The sequence below is a fragment of the Bubalus bubalis genome, chromosome 17 (genome assembly GCF_019923935.1).
Source record: "Bubalus bubalis isolate 160015118507 breed Murrah chromosome 17, NDDB_SH_1, whole genome shotgun sequence".
Taxonomy (NCBI): Eukaryota; Metazoa; Chordata; class Mammalia; order Artiodactyla; family Bovidae; genus Bubalus; species Bubalus bubalis.
This window is the reverse complement of record NC_059173.1, coordinates 6,575,065-6,591,421: the sequence shown is the minus strand read 5'-3', so window position 1 is coordinate 6,591,421 and position 16,357 is coordinate 6,575,065. Positions and strand designations below refer to the sequence as shown.

Genomic DNA, 16,357 nt, shown 5'->3' with positions numbered 1-16,357 from the left:
CCCTGATGCTGGGAAAGACTGAAGGCGGGAGGAGAAGGGCACGATAGAGGATGAGATGGTTGGATGGCATCACCAACTCAATGGAGATGAGTTTGAGTAAACTCTGGGAGCTGGTGATGGACAGCATGGATGGCGTGCTGCAGTCCATGGGGTCGCGAAGAGTGGGACACAACTGAGCGACTCAACTGGACTGAACTGAAGTCAGGGCTTCTAAGGGAGAGTCAGTGGCTGGGTCAGCAGCTTCAGAATCCTGGAGTTTCAGACATGCACCCCCAAAGACGCCACACTGGCAGGTCCAGGAAAGAGCCCAAGAAGCTGCTTTTTGGCATGTGTTCCCCCCACCCCCAACAAGGCCACTGATCACGCTTGGCTCCACATCTCCTTCCATTTCTAAGGTTTCATGGAAGCTTACGTGCCCCCTCCCCATGACATGCAGTCAAGGCCCTATTCATGTCTTGGGTGGAAAACATCTGCCTTAATCTTTCCATTTTCCTAAAGCCCTGGCTCCAGAGATGGCTGGAGTCAGTGAATGAGTTAGTACACTATTTTTTCAGCTGGTTTTGTTATCATCACTTGGTAATGATGGAAGTCAGAGTCACTTTGATCAAAGCTCTAATTAGGAAGCCTTGGTATTAGGTAGGACGTGAGGCTCGCTGAGCCTTTTGGGGGTTACCGCTTCTCATTACCTTATCATACAATCTTTTCATCAAGGCCCTTCACTCTGGGGGTTTGCATCCTTGAACCCCACCTGTGTGGGTATATTTTTTAAAGAGTTTTTTGATGTGGACCATTTTTAAAGTCTCTATTGAATTTGTTACAATCTTGTTTCTGTTTTATGTTTTCACTTTTTGGCCACGGGGCATGCGGAATCTTAGCTCTCCAGCCAGGGATCGAACCTGCAACCCCTACATTGGAAGGTGAAGTTTTAACCACTGGACCACCAGGGAAGTCCCTGTGTGGGTATATTTTTGTGCTCAGTTATCATGATGACTTAGATGCCAAAGCGTGAAGATGCCAGCCTCCAGCATCCTCAACCTCCAAAGAAGTTGCACAGTGAATAAACAAAGTCCAGAGAGTTCCAGTCTAAGGCAATAAATGAATGAAAATATGGAATATAAACCTTATATTCCAAATCAATACAAAATAACAGTGAAATTAGAAAGGTTCACATAAATGCATATTTCCAAGCAGGAGAACAGTGTCTCCTCTGGCTGGGCTGAGGACTGGAGATTTCCGTCTCGCCCCTCACCATCCATCAGCCTTTGAAAACTGAAAAGTTTCAAAGTTTGAAAAACACTGAAGAGATCAAAACTATGTAGTTAAGGGCAGAGGCCCCAGGAAGCCAAGCAGGATCAAATCTTGCCTCCATCGCTTAGAAGCTGTGTGGTGTCAGAGAAATCACTTCCCTTCTCTGAACCTCTGTTTGCTCATCTGTTAGATGGAGATGATAATAGTAAGCACCTAACGGGATTGTCATGTTAAGCGCAAATATATACAAAGGTCTTGACGCCCGGTATCTGACACGTGGTGAGTCTTCAGTGATTTCTGCCCTGTTCCTTTCGTATGTCTCATCTTCTCTAAGGAACATAGGGAGGGAATGAGGCCAGGCATTCCCACTAATTCCAGAAGCCCAAGATTTCAAACAAACAGACAAATGCAGCACTAACTTCAGCAAAGCAGGGCATGGACTTATGCATTTAATCGGGGGGCAGGGGAGCACCGGTGGGGCGGGTGGGGGCACCTTCGTTTCATACAAGCAGAGTGAATTCACCCGACACCAACCAGTGCTCCAATTTTTCTCTTGCAGTTAATCAAGACAGCTTTGAACACGCCTTAGAAGGTGAGTCCCACGAAGAAAAACACCTCATTAACCAAGCTAAGAGCAGAAAGCAAGGGAAGGCCCTTGGAAATCCTTATCCAGGTGCTTAAAAAAAAAAGCAAAAATTCTGCCTTCACATTGCTGAAGCTAATTTGAAAACAAATGATATTGTAAAGAAAAAAAAATTGCATTTGCAATTTATGGTCCTAACCATGACCCGAAAGAGATCAGACGCCAGTTCTGTTCATGATGCCAAGCGGAAAACATCTGGGGGTCCACATGCCTGAGAAAGACACACTCCTCTTGTCAAACTTTTCAACCATGTGGTGCTATTTGAGGAACTAAATCCAGGAATGCCTCACCTTTCATGCTGAGCAGACTCCTGGTTTCAGGAGGGAAACCTCTTCCCTGGGGGATGCTCTGCGACCTGGTTTTCCCTCCATCTTTTGCTTCCCCCAAATACAGCTATACCTGGGCCCCCCCACCCCCAACCCAACCCACCCCCGCCCCTTGTTTTTTTGTGTGTATGTTTCTGATTTTTGGCTGTGCTGAGTCTGTTGCTGCACGCGGGCTTTCTCTAGTTGCCGTGTGCGGAGGCTGCTCTCTGGTTGCGGGCACAGGCTTCTCACCGTGGTAGCTTCTCTTGGTGCGGGGCACAGGCTCTAGGGCGTGCAGGCTCAGTCTTAGAGTTGTAGCACACGGGTTTTGTTGCCCCACGGCACGTGGGATCTTCCCAAACCCAAGATCGAACCCTGGCCCCTGCTCTGGCAGGCAGATTCTTAACCACAGGACTGCCAGGAAAGTCCCTGTTTTCTATTCTTTTGTTAGAAATTACCAAGCGAGACTTATTAATGGGGAACAGATGTTAAAAGTGATACAGGATTTTGTCTTCTTTTCCCTTTTCAACCCCTCTCATACATAAAATGTTCTGTTCTGTATAACCTTTATCTGGTTTGGTCCAAAACCACTCAAGTCAGAAAATAATAATGATATTTTGTTAAAAAAAAAAAAAAAAAAAGAAAAAGTTTTAGGGCTTCCCTGGTGGCTCCGTAGTAAAGAATCCACCTGCCAGTGCAGGAGACACAGGTTCAATTCCTGATCCAGGAAGATCCCACGTGCTACAGAGCAACCAAGCCTGTGCACCAGGACTACTGAAGACAGTGCTCCCTAAGCCCGTGCTCCACAACGGGAGAAGCCACAGCAATGAGAAACCCACTCGCCGCAACTAGAGAAAAGCCTGTGCAGCAGCGAAGACCCAGCACAGCCAAAACAAACTAACTATCTTTTAAGTTTAACCAACTGGATGATTTCGAAATTATTTTTGGAGCCGCTTGTCTTTCTGACGCAGTTCACTTAGAATCTGGGGCGGTAGGAATTACATGTCATGAGTTGCACTCTCTTGCAACAGATGACATTTTAATCTGAGCAGATGAAACTGGGGCTCAAGTGTGTACAGGAACAGAGCCTGTATTAGCCAGTCCGCTGGAAAAAGAGGGCATTTATGCTCAACTCAGGCCCTTCCTTTGCTATCTTCCAAGAACCAGTGAACCGTGAGAACGTCTCAAACGCCTGGGGGCATGATGTTCAGAGGGCATGATGCCATTGTGATGTTCTGTGCTCACGCATTTATCATAGGTATTAAAATTGATTTTTCAGGCCCAAACAGTGGCAGTTAATGGATTATAGATTGGCATGCAGCCGAGCTCTGTTAGACGTGGCCACAGAGAATGGCAGAGAAAAACAGAGGTCAAATGTCCAAAAGGGATGTGGGGCTTTGCTGGGAAAACACTCCCATCCCCCCTTCACCTCCACACTGAATTATCATTTTGTTGTTGTTCAGTCGCTCAGTCGTGTCCAACTCTTCGCGACCCCATGGACTGCAGCACACCAGGGTCCCCTTCCTTCACTGTCTCCCAAAGTTTGCTCAGACTCCTGTCGGTGGAGTCGATGATGCCATCCAGCCATCTCGTCCTCCGTCAGTTCTGATAGTTCCTGTGATTTCTGCAGATTACTGGGAGATAGTGGGGGGGCTCCAGGTGAGGCCGAGAGGGTTACCTGGGAGTGTGCAGCCGCGGCCTCTGAGAATCAAACCCGAGTTGGCACAGTTGGGGTGTCATGGGGCGTGTGGGTACCGCGCACTGACCCGGCTGCCCAGCGCCCTCTGCTGGTGAGTCTGATTAAGCAGGTCTGGGGGGGACCTGCCATTCTAGGCACAACCCTGTCTTCTCTTGAAGTCGAGCAGATCTTCCTTTCCAGTTAGCGCGTTGCGAGTTTTCTCCAAGTCTTCCCTTGGATTCGGTTTTAACCAGATTGTAACTTTTAATCACCTCACCCCTCCCTAGAAGAAACGAATTGAAAGTGAAAGTCGCTGAGTCGTGTCGGACTCTGCAACCCCATGGACTGTATAGTCCATGGAACTCTCCAGGCCAGAATACTGGAGTGGATGGCCTTTCCCTTCTCCAGGGGATCTTCCCAACCCAAGGACCAAACCCAGGTCTCCCACATTGCAGGCAGATTCTTTACCAGCTGAGCCACAAGGGAAGCCCAAGAATACTGGAGTGGATAGCCTATCCCTTCTCCACGGGATCTTCCTGACCCAGGAATCGAAAAGGGGTCTCCTGTATTCCAGGCGGATTCTTTACCAACTGAGCCGAGTTAAAAGCGTGTAATTCTCGGTGGTGTCTATGACCACCCATCCAGGGTTGAGTCTGGGCTCTGTTGCAAAGGACCAGCCCCGTTTCCTCCAGTCTCCGCCTCTTCTCCCTTCTGGAGACAGCTCTCCAGGGAGGAAGGCTTTCACCCACTCCGGCATTAGCTCCTGGAGTAGGTGCAGGGCTGGGAGGGCGGGGCCCCGCTCTGGGCGCCGGGTACCCTCACCGGTTGTGTGTTCAGTAGCAGAAGCGGCAGCAGAGACATCTCTGGAAGGAGGAAACATGGCTCTGGCTATCTTCATCCCCGTCCTCATCATCTCCTTACTGCTGGGAGGAGCCTACATTTACATCACCAGGTACAGCGGGGCTCTGGGTAGGGATTGGGGCTCTCAACCCCCTCAACAACCAGCAAGCTGAGGTCTCCTTGTCCAGGAGAAGTCACTTCTGTCCCCTTGACCGCCTCTCTCCAGGTGCCGCTACTACTCCAACCTCCGCCTGCCTCTGATGTATTCCCACCCCTACAGCCAGATCACCGTGGAGACCGAGTTCGACAACCCCATCTATGAGACGGGGGTGAGTCGGTCTCCCTTCTCTCCCCGGGATCTCCCTCTTTGCTCTGAACTCATGGACATCAAAACAAGAGGCTTAATTTCCTCTTGCTCACGATGCCGCTGACAGAAAGGCATGGCCAGTGGCTGATCCCCCCCAGACCCCAGAAGACTACTCGTGATTCTGCAGCATCACAGCCCTTCAGATTCACTGTGTGATGGTGTACAATTGTCTCCCAGTATTTGGGGGGCATAAACTTGACTTGTTCCTTGTCCCTGCTAACCTTTTCGCACTCCCACTTACTCTGAGCTCCTGCGCTGGTTATTGATTGGTGTGTGACAATATTACTGCAAATTTAGGAACCTGAAAAGGCACCCATTTATTACTTCATAGATTGCGTAGGTAAGGAGTCCAGGAACAGCTTATGCAGGTCCTCTCCTCCAGGACTCACAGGCCGCAGTTAAGGTGTCAGTCGGGGCTACATTCTCATCTGAGGCTTGACTGTGGAAGGATCACATCCAAGCTCACGTGGATGCTGATGGCATCCAGTTCCTTGCAGGTTGTTGGACCGAGGGGCTCAGTTTCTTGTAGGCTGTCAACCTCAGTTCTTTTCCATGTGTCCCTCTTGTAGAACGACCCACAACATAGCAGCTTGGTTTTTCAAAATCAGAGAGAGAGAGAGTCCCCTTGTAAGAGGAAGCCACAGTCCTATATAATATAAAATACAGACGTGACATCCTAACACCTTTTCTGTACTCTGTTGCTTAGAAGCAAGTAGTAGGTTGTGTCCACAGTTAAGGGGAAGGGATCATACAAGCATGTGAAAACCAGAAGGGTGGGGATCATGAGGACCACCTTGGAGTCTTCCCACCACAGTCTCATCTACCGTGAAACACAGACAGAATTGCTTATCTGTGTTGACCCACTGGGAAATACAGACTTCCATTAAAGCATATGACAGCAACCCCTTCCAGGTCCAAGTCTCTGACTTCCTGTATCTCCCTTCTCTGCCCTGGGAGCCTGGAGTGTATCACACACACTCAGTGAATATTGGAGAAATGGAACTGATTGCTGCCTACATGTTGTGGTCATTTTAGATTTGCCACTGGTAAGACAAAGTCATATGTTATTTTACACATATGTAGCTTGTTTCTGAATCCTCAAAGAAGGTCAAGCTGATGAAAAATAGTACTTTGGAAAGTAGACCTTATTAAGACTCATGTGTATCATTATGTGTATTAGATTTTTGTGTATCAGTCACCTAGAACTATGATAATGCTGAGTAACAAACAGCCCCTAAAGTCAGTCGCTCAAACCAAAAAGCGTTAATTTGCTCATTGATCCATGGGACAATGTTTTTGGCTAGTTTCAGCTGGGCAGCAGTCCTGGTTCAGCAGCCCTCACGTACACATCTGGGACTGGCTTGTTGGCCAATGACCCAACTCTGCTGTCCAGAACTCTCATCTTCTCATCAGCATCTTGATGGTGCCAGAGGCCATCAAGGCATGCTCCGCTTATGTTGATGGCAGAAGGGCAGACACAGGCAGAAACACACATACACTCTTCAAGCCCCACTTTACCATAACCCACTGGCAAAAGCAGGTCAAGGCCAGAGCCAAGAGCACTGCAAAGTCCTTTGTCCAGTGCTGGGTACAGGGAGGAGTGGAGGTCCAGAACCATGCCAGGAGTCCCTCTGCCACACAAGGGGTCACCAGATCTGTGCTCCTCTCTCTCACAGGAAACCAGAGAGTACGAAGTTTCCATCTAGAGAGAGTTCCACGTGGGACGGGAACATACAAATACGAACGCAGCTACAACCTCCTCGAGAGACCCATCCAGAGACCATGTGGCATTTGATGGAAACCCCGGAGTGTCGGCTGGCTTTTCTTTAGACTCTTTACTGGAGACTTACTGTTTTATTCGCTGTATTTATTATATTTAAAATCGAGTTTAGGTGTGTGGTCGGATGTATAGCAGCTGCAGCCAAATTCGTGGCACGGCCTCAGTCGTGAAGGCGGGTGGCGGACCTGTAAAACGGCAAACGCAGCAGCTGAGGGAAGAGGGGAAAAAAACAGAACGCAACAGGCTGTATCTCCCATAAGCAACTACGGCTGCATCAGATTGCATGCATCTTCAGGATCCATGCCCATGGTGTTTTCGTACAAATCTAAGGTTAGGTTGGAAAGGGGTATTTCTTGTTGGATTAACTGGGGTTGGAATTTGGCACGGAGACTTAAACAGCTCTGCTCCAAAATCAGTCTGCATCCTTCCTTCCGATTTCCTGGGCTTCTCAAAGGACTCGCCCCAACCTCTTCCCCCCTGGCCCCTCTGAGGGCAGCAAAGTTGTGACATGAACATTCTCTTTCACCACCCCAGCCTCCCTGGCTGCTGGCAAACTAAGAAAATGTTTTCTTTCTATAAAGGTGACAGATGACAAAGGAAAGTTTTCAAAGAAGATGAGCGATTTGAATTCCAGTGAAGAACTGGATGAGGGGGATCGCTGGGTAAGGGAATGGAGTGGATAAAATGTTCTTTTCCGTGACACTCTTCCAATGATGAAAGAGCAGGTAATTTATGCCCCCAGGGCCAGAATTGATCACTATGTTCAGCAAGGCCACCCTTAAGCTGTGATGATTGATCCGCGTGCTTTGGAGGCATGAGGAATGTTGCCTGTATAGTTAAAAGGGTGTAGGGTTGCATAGGAGGAATCCAGAGATGAGCTCTGATGCCCTCCCAGGATGCTGGAATGCCAGAGCCCTTAAAATAGTGGAGATTCAAGCAAGGTGACACCTTCAGAAGACCCTTACATTTAAGTATTTTGGAGGGAGGGTCCCATAGGAAGAAACTGCTTTTCTGTTCTCTGAAGCTCTAGCCAGATGTTGAATGGTGGTGTGAATGCTTGACCATGGAGGTGCTTAGAAATAGGAATGGGGATTTAAAACCTCCATGGCATCCCATCATACTATTTGCACTCCAATGAGGAGGGAAGGAGAAGTTTCAGCCTAGAAAGGGCTTCTCAGCAGCTCATTAATCCTGTGAGCATCCTGGTATTTTATCAGGGTCCTTTGCCCCACCCCAATAGGACTGGTGAGTGTGTGATTATCTGGAAGATTTTTTTTTCTAAATATAGGTGTAAAGAGAAGGCAAGGGGTAAGGATGCTCGGAAGTAACAGCCCACGTGAGGCTAGTTCATCTCGCAAGTGATGGCTGATGGCTCAGAGAGGTGCACCACCCTGGTGGCTTGGGGGTCCTCTTTGGCACCTTCTCATGCTCTCTAGAATTGTTTTAAATCAGCCGGTTTTCAAACACGAAAAGGCTTTTCAGGCTGCCCTGCCTTTGGGGCAATGGCCTGGAGTCCACGTCTTGGACGCTTGCTTAGAAAGCCTCTGGAACAGAATAGAGCAGTTGGCTTTGCAGACACACAGACACATACACCCTCCTCCCAGCAGGACCGTGGACCTCAGTCTCGGGGGGTCTGAGGCCCACTCTATTTTCCTTCTGCCAGAAAAGGATCCTGCATGCTTGCTCCTTCCAGTGTGCACTCGTGATGCACAGCAAGAGGCCATAAAACGCTGCCTTCCAGCCGCCCAGAGTCCACCCCGTTCTATGAAAGAACCAGAGGAGAAATGTTCCAGACCGTTAGTGAGCAACGTCATATCTGGAGAAACAGCAGCAATGCAAATAATGCAAATCCTTAAAAAAAAAAAAAAAAAAAGGCAGAATCCAGTCGTTGCTTTGATATCTATTTGTGGCTGATTTAGCCCTAACCCTGGGTCATCCAGAATGAAGAAGTCTATTAATGACATTTAATATTAGAACAGACTATGGTTACGTGAACACTAAACATTTGCCTTTCGTACAGACTGACAAAAAATAAAATCTTCATTCTAACCCCGTTCCCTAAAACTGGCCAAGCCATGGCCTAGCCTTTCTTACTGGCTGTTGGAAGGAGTAGAGAGGTGGAGTTTTGTTGTTTTTTTTTTTTACAGGATTCCAATGTATCAGTTCTGTCTTAGTAGTACAGCTCCTGTAACCATGTTTTAAAAGTTTGTTTAAGCCGAAAGTTGGATCGTGCAAGCTTGACAAGGTATAGTGTGATTGAAGGACAGGTTGGTGTCTATTTTTCTTTCTCAAATATCTGAATGTGTCTTTGTAATATGTAAAGGTGAAACAAATCATGATAATCGTGCCAAAAATTTACCAGGCATCTCACTTCAGCTCCTGTCATGTCTGTTTTTCTAAGATCAATGTTAAAATCTGCTGGGATTAAATATTTTTGAATAGGCTACAATCCTGAGAAACTCGAGAACGGACTGAACCATCCTACAAGCTACCCTTTGTAAAACATCGGGGAAATACGTTTACAGAGATTTCGAGCTTCAAAGAATGCATGTGATGGTGTGTATTACATGCTAATTTGTATAAGCTGTATCTGCCAGCTACCACCTTGTGCTTTAAAAGGCACACACTCAATCCTCTTCAGCTTGGAACTCATCCTTCTGCTTTTTTCAGGGGTAGAGGGTAGAATTATTTAGCCAACATAAGTATTCAGGTTGCTACTTGATGGCCATCCTTACTTAGTTCCACAGACATGCTTTTAAAAATGATCTTTTGAAGCCAGCTCCTTGGAGAGCCTGCAGAACCTCAGGCTGATGGCTTTGGAAACTGCCAAACAGCCCAGCAAGAAACAAAGTGGCTGCGTGACCCAAATGGTTGTATACGTGGACGGGACTTGGCAAACACATGGGTAGATTGAGGCTGAGTGTGAGCCTTGGGTAAAAATGACTTTTTCTTTAGGGTCGACCCAAAGGGTCTGACTTTCCTATGCTTTTTGAGGTCACTGGGTCATTTGAGGTCAGGTTTTATTGGGTTGTTTAGAGCCCCCAAAGGTAGGTAGGCTTTCTCCTGGGGAGTTTTCATTTCCATTTTTTTGCCCAAATTAAACGCAAAACAAAATTTCTAAGCTAAAATAATGAAGTCATTTTCCACTTTGTATATATTGATGCTAATAAAACAAACGAAAAAGAGTCAAAGCTACAGGGGTTTTGTTATAAACACTCCAGGATGGCACCAAGGGAACTGTTTCCTGCTTCTGGGGATTTGATTGGGGTGACACATACTGACACTTTGATGCCAAGGCAGGACTGCCAGCTCGGGAATGGTTCTGGGAAAGTGCAGAACAGTGTGTCCACGGCTGTCATCAGACACACCACCATCCAGGACACACCAATAGCATCCATGTCCAAGAGAAGGAGAACAGAGATGTTCTACCTCAAGCCCAGCAAATTCTCCATCCTCCAACTTTTGTTCTCTGTGGATTGGAAGATGCCCACCTGCCTAGGTGGGGGTGATCTTCGTAACTCAGTTTCCCAATTCAAACGCTAATCTCTAGGGGAGACACCCTTACAGACTCACCCCTTAGCCTTAGCTGAGCACCCCTTAGCCCAGTCAAGTTGACACATACAATTAACCATCACTAGCCTGTCTCCATTTGACAAAGCGATGCTCCAGGTGGTACCCAGAAGAAAGTAGAGAAATCCTGATAGATGACTGCAAGCCACAATTCGTGCCAAGAATGACAGGTGCGGAGGGGGATTGGGGGTGAGCGATCAAGGAGGTGATTTTAGAGGAATAGAGCCATACCGGGCTGCTGGGGAATCCTCGGGGCAGAGGGAGGCTGATGGGAGTTTGTCCTCTTTGAAGGACAAAGCCAGTGTGGCTGGAAGGTGGAGCGAGGGGGTTGCTTGGTGGGAGAAGGGGGGAGAGGGTGCGAGGGGACAGACCCCAAGCAGGGAGACAGGACTGGACTCTGTTTAATGTTCTTTCCGGCGGCCACGTGGGAAATCGAATCCAAAGCTTAAGTAATTCTCAAGGATTAGGGGAACAGGGTCTCCAAGGTCGCTCTAGATCTCAGGGACAACTCAGAACAAATGGAGAAAGGGCTGGGGAGGCGCGTGCGGCAGCATCCCTGTGGTGGTGGGGGCGTGCTCCTTCATCGCAGCTGTCCAATCATCTTCCGCGATGAAACGAAGGGGCGGAGCTTCTGATAGGCCCTCTGGGGAGAACCTTCCTAGGGGGCGGGGCCGCTGGCGGGACCAGGATGGGGCTGACTCACCCATAGGCCTGTCACTCAATCAGTCCTGGAACCGAGACGCGGAGGAAGGACAGACTAGATAAAGAAGACAAGGTAGTGTGCCTAGGATACTTTCGGAAACCGAGAGTCTGTTTCCCAGGCCCGACTGCCTGCAGGTTTAGAACAGTAGTGGGGAGACAAGAACTCTCCCTGAGACTGGAACCCACCCGCACCAGTAAATGCGCTTCAGACAAACTGAGCAGGACGGGCTGCCTTGGGCCAGAAGCAAGACAACCCTAAGGCAGTGACCAGTGAGACCTCTCCCGGGATAGTACAGCAACAATAACCATTATAGTCATAGTCACTAGCATTTGTTGACTGCGTGCCGTTTCCTTTTTTCCTACATTTTAAATTTGTTGTTGTTTAGTCGCTCAGTCCTGTCCGACTCTTTTGTGATCCCATGGGCCATAGCCCGACAGACTCCTCTGTCCATGGGATTTCCCAGGCAAGAACACTGGAGTGGGTTGCCACTTCCTTCTGCAGGAGATCTTCCCCACCCAGGAATCGAACCTGCATCTCCTGCATTGATAGGCAGATTCTTTACCACTGAACCACCAGGGAAGCCCTCTGTCTTTGGGGTTTGCTGGTTATTTGATGCCCTTTAATCTCTCATCTGGGCTCTACTCTTAGTAAAATTATTGTCATTACAGATGTGGCGCCTGAGGCTCAGAGAGGCCAAGTCACTCGCCCAAGTCCACACAGCTTGTCCATGAGGGAAGGGACGCAGGAGGTCCGGCTCCTGGTCCATGTTCAGGGTAAGAATGCCTGCAGGCCAACCTGAGCAGTGCTGCTCCCTCCTGGGGCACCCAGAACCCAAGCAGGCTTTTATCCCGTGGACGCCCTGAATGCAGTGTCAGCCTCACTTGGCTTTGTCCCAGGAGGTGTTTGGCTGGACTCAGCAGTGGTTAGGAGCTAGAGCTCTGAGTCTGAATCTTGACTCAATCAATGATAAGCAGCATATTGGGGTGAGGGACCCCAATAGGGAGGAGATGTCTTTCTACATCATTGTGAAGCTCCCTGGTATGGGGCTTCTACATCCCTGTGTGTGGGAGGAAACGTTACTGTCTTAAAAGTGATAGAATGTTGGGGCAGACACTGAAAGTCACCCTATCCAATGTCTGTTTCTCTGCTCTCTGCTAACAGACCTTCAGTTTTGCTCAGCAACAACAGCAGCCATGAGCCCATCTTCCAACAACAGGTCACGGTTGGTTTCAATTATGACAATCCTGTTACCCATTTCCCCAGCCTCCTTTGGTGTTAGGGTTGATCCTCTAACTCCTTCCAGTCAATGAGCATTAGCTGAAGTTGGCTGTGTGTGTGTGTGTTGCTGGGGAGGGAGGGTTGTCTACGAAAGTCTTCGCCTTCCTGGGAAGAGGGGACAGACTCAGCTAATAGAGCACCAACACCCCTGCTCCCTGTTTCCTCCTTTCTGAACCCAGTCATGATGCTTCAGGACTTGAGTGTCCATCGTGCAATGAAAGACTCCAGCATGAGGACAAAGGCAAGACACTAAGAATGGACAGATACTAAGTGGATAGAAAACTCTGGGCCTCTGATGGCGCCAACATCCACCTACCTGTCCCAAGAATAATAATGCAGGAAACCAGCTCCGTGAACACAGGTGATGGTTCTGTATGTTCAGAAACTGTATAAACAGAGAAAATATTTCACCCAAGCAGAACCTAAAAGCAAAGATAAGGTATGAATGCCACTTTCTGGAAAGTTCTATCAACGTTTCAGCTCCTGTGCCCCCACCAACTTCCTATTCCAAGTCTCTCACCTCCCTCCGTTGTTGTCCCTCTTCTCCCCATCTTTCTCGCTCCTTGTTATGAGTCTGTCCGAGATTTACTAACCTTCTGACCTAAAAGATGGCACAGGACAGAAAAAGAAATTTTAATATGAATTTCATGGCTTACAAGTTTTAAAGACCTATTTTTTATTTCCTCACATTTCTAAGTTTTTATTTACATTCAACTAAGAAATACCCATTTTATTTATTTTTTAATGTACAACTTAAAAAAAACACACAATAAAAGTCCTTTATTTATTATTATTATTATTTTTGGCCACACTCTATGGCAGGTGGGGTCTTAGTTCCCCAACCAGGGGTCGAACCCGTGGCCCCCTGCATTGGGAGTGCAGAGTCTTAACCACTCAACCACCAGAAAGCCCCAGAAATTCCCATTTTAAGACAATGCTATTAATACTACTGTTGGCAACATTGTTGCCTGACACATACAGGCATTCTTAAATATTTGTGAAGAATATCAACCAAAGTATGACTGGTTGCAAGGGTCTGGGTAGCTTTCCTCCACCAGGTGGCAACCTCCGCCTGGCTTTAGTTGAAGGTCTGCCTAATCCTAAAGCACAGGCACGCGTCACTGCCTGTGGGTCATTCCCTGTGGACAAAGTCATCGGATGAGATGCATTGTTTCTGATACAATGGTTTTCAATTTGAAGGATGAGTGCACTGCCCTTGACTCTTGACAGAGAAAGAGAAACAAACGTCCCTGGTTCTTCCTCCTTGCCCATGAAACAGACCCGGGCCAAAGGTGTTATGGTTAAAAAATGGGCTCACCTTGGACCCAGGGCTCATTCACCCTCAACCACTCTAAGTTCACAAAGTATTAGTCACTCAGTCGCGTCCGACTCTTTGTGACGCCAGGGACTAGCCTGCCAGGCTCTTCTGTCCGTGGGATTCTCCAGGCAAGAATACTGGAGTGGGTAGCCATTTTCTTCTCCAGCGGATCTTCCCAACCCAGGGATTGAACCCAGGTCTTCTCATTGCAGGTGGATTCTTTACCATCTGAGCCACCAGGGAAGCCTGGTGAGAATCGAATTCTATTGACGGTCCCTCAAGGAAACTGAGGGGGAGGCATATTTGCCAAGGAAACTTATTTTAAATCCTCTGTCTCCAGTTCTGTCCCCAAGAGTCTCATGTTCCTGGGCACCTGTCCTCATCTCTCTCCCTCCCCAAACTTCAACGCGCTCTCCCGCTCATAGAACTGGGGCCCCGCTGCTCACCACCCCCACCCCCTACCAGACATCTTCCTTCCTTTCACATCGAGTCACCGAATTTAGAAAATAAAACTCTAGGACACCAGTTAAATTTGAAAATCAGATTTTTTAAATATGTAAATCTGTAGTGTAAGTAAGTTCTGAGTCTGTGAGCACCTGAGCACCCTCTGAGCAATCAGAGTTTCCTTGATTAGTCCCGAGATGGTCACATGACCCAAGTTGAGCCAGTGGGAAAGTGCAGTTAGGGATATAGTTATACTAAAATGTATTCATCCTTTATGTGAAATTCATATTTAACTGGATATTTTATCTGCCAACCCTACCACCCTCTTCTGCAAAAGCAAGATATGCCTGTTCATTTCCCCAACCCCCAACCTGGACTTCCTTCCTCAACTGTTTCAGAAGCAGGGGTCAGCAGAAAGGGTAGAGTTTGTTACTTTGAGGTCATTCATAAATGCCACATATTTATTTCCATCTTTACATTTTTGCTTGCATGTGAAATATATGTGTACAAAAATAGCCCAGGCAGATTAAAACAATTCACACAACCCACCAGACTAGCAAGTGAGCTAATAACCTTCTCAAGTCTAGTCCCACATCCTTAAAACAGTAATATTCACTGTGCAATGGGTTTCCTTCCACACCATTCATTCCCCTCGCTCCTAAAAAGACAAAAGAGAGATTTCATTTTCCTCAAAAAAGAGAAAAAATTCTGCACCTTGCTTTTTAAAAATCCCCCTTGATAGCGAGAGGACATATCTATCCTGAGCATCTCGCCAGGTCATTACACAAAGCTCCAGCTCATTCTTTCTAAAGCTGAGTTATAGCCTATGGTGTGCGAAATCATAATTTATTCCACTTATCCCACAGAAATACAAGGCACCAGGGGTGGAGGATTTTTTACAAGGTTGTTTATTGCAGCAGAATGTCGTGCCACAAGCTAAGAAGAATGTGAAGGACAATCAGTAGGGAACCGCTGTGCTTATTTATCTGAAAGACTCTGCCAGCAGTTCCAGAGTCTTTTTTTCTTATCAGTCAGACTCTAACCCGCGGTACCGTGGGATCCCTCCTGGAAGGAGACTCTTCCATCTGAACCTCTTCTCTACAATGGAGATGTACTCAATCTGCCTCAGTTTCCCTCCCCCACAGTCCCTCCTTCCTGACTTTAAACTATTTTCTACTGGAGGTTCCTCTGGGAGGTTTATATAATCAAAATGATTTCATCAGATTATGAGGCAAGAACCACAATTTTATCCCCAAATCATGGGTAACCAACTGTTTATCTCTTAAGAAAATGCTAGTACATTTTGGTCTATATCCCAGCATTTTCCAAAAGGGAAGTTCCTTTTGCGGAAAGCACCCCACATGCTGGTTGTAATGGAAACACAGGCTCCCTTCTCTTCCTAAGAGCTCCACCATTTTACTTTGGGGAGCCACTGGGAGAGAGAGGATCTCAGTCCACGTGATTGGGTGGAGCCACCCTACAGCCTGACTCTTGGAGCTGATCACAGCCTGGCCAATCAGAGATTCCAGGATTAGCTCAGAGGTGATCACATGACCCAAAGTGGGCCAATGGGAAACAGGCTCAATCTCCACGGGGAGTTGCCAGGCTGCAAGAGGGATGCCCAGACCTGCTGGCAGCCATCTTTCTTCCACGTGGGACAAGCTTGGCTGGCAATGAAAAGAAGAACAAGAAAAACAAGGCCCAGAAGTGGGAAAAAGACACGATTCCTGGTGAGGTGGTTGAGTCTCTGGGATCCAATTGAACTGAAAGTCAGCCCCACTTCTTCTGGCCTTTGGAATCATCTGAATCAAACCTTCTCTTTGGGATGAAGCCAACTTGAGTTGGGTTCTGTCCCTTGAAACTAAAAGATATAGAACTAAATGGAACATTATTTTTATGTCAAGTAGTTGAGAAAATAGATCTTGTGTTCCTGCCTCTCCCCCCAAACATACTCAGGCAGTCATATTCACATATTCACATTTCATATATATATATATATGAAAATTTGTAGTATTTTATATTTATTAATAACTCATATACTGAATGTCAAGACCCACAGGTAAGAATCACATGCTCTATGTGGCTTACAGGGCATCTGGATGTGCTAGAGAGATACACCTGGGAGCAGCTCTCAGCCAATGAGGGATCGAGTTAAGGGATTAATAGCATAGTTCTCACTTCCC

At 47.4% G+C, this 16,357-nt stretch overlaps 1 protein-coding gene across 3 annotated transcripts in view; it reads left to right on the top strand.

The window, feature by feature from the left end:
• SEZ6L (seizure related 6 homolog like) overlaps positions 1-10,046 on the top strand; it is a 203,645-nt gene extending 193,599 nt beyond the window's left edge. Inside the window, exons 14-17 of one of the 3 annotated variants that reach the window (XM_044930009.2) lie at positions 1,808-1,840; positions 4,718-4,826; positions 4,941-5,043; positions 6,758-10,046. In XM_044930009.2, the coding sequence (XP_044785944.1) occupies positions 1,808-1,840; positions 4,718-4,826; positions 4,941-5,043; positions 6,758-6,787 (275 nt within the window). In that variant the 3' untranslated portion in view covers positions 6,788-10,046. Of the gene's footprint in view, positions 1-1,807; positions 1,841-4,711; positions 4,827-4,940; positions 5,044-6,757 lie in introns of all 3 variants that reach the window. The other 2 variants (XM_006055589.4, XM_044930008.2) reach the window with 2 other exon arrangements.
• Positions 10,047-16,357: the final 6,311 nt, after the last annotated feature.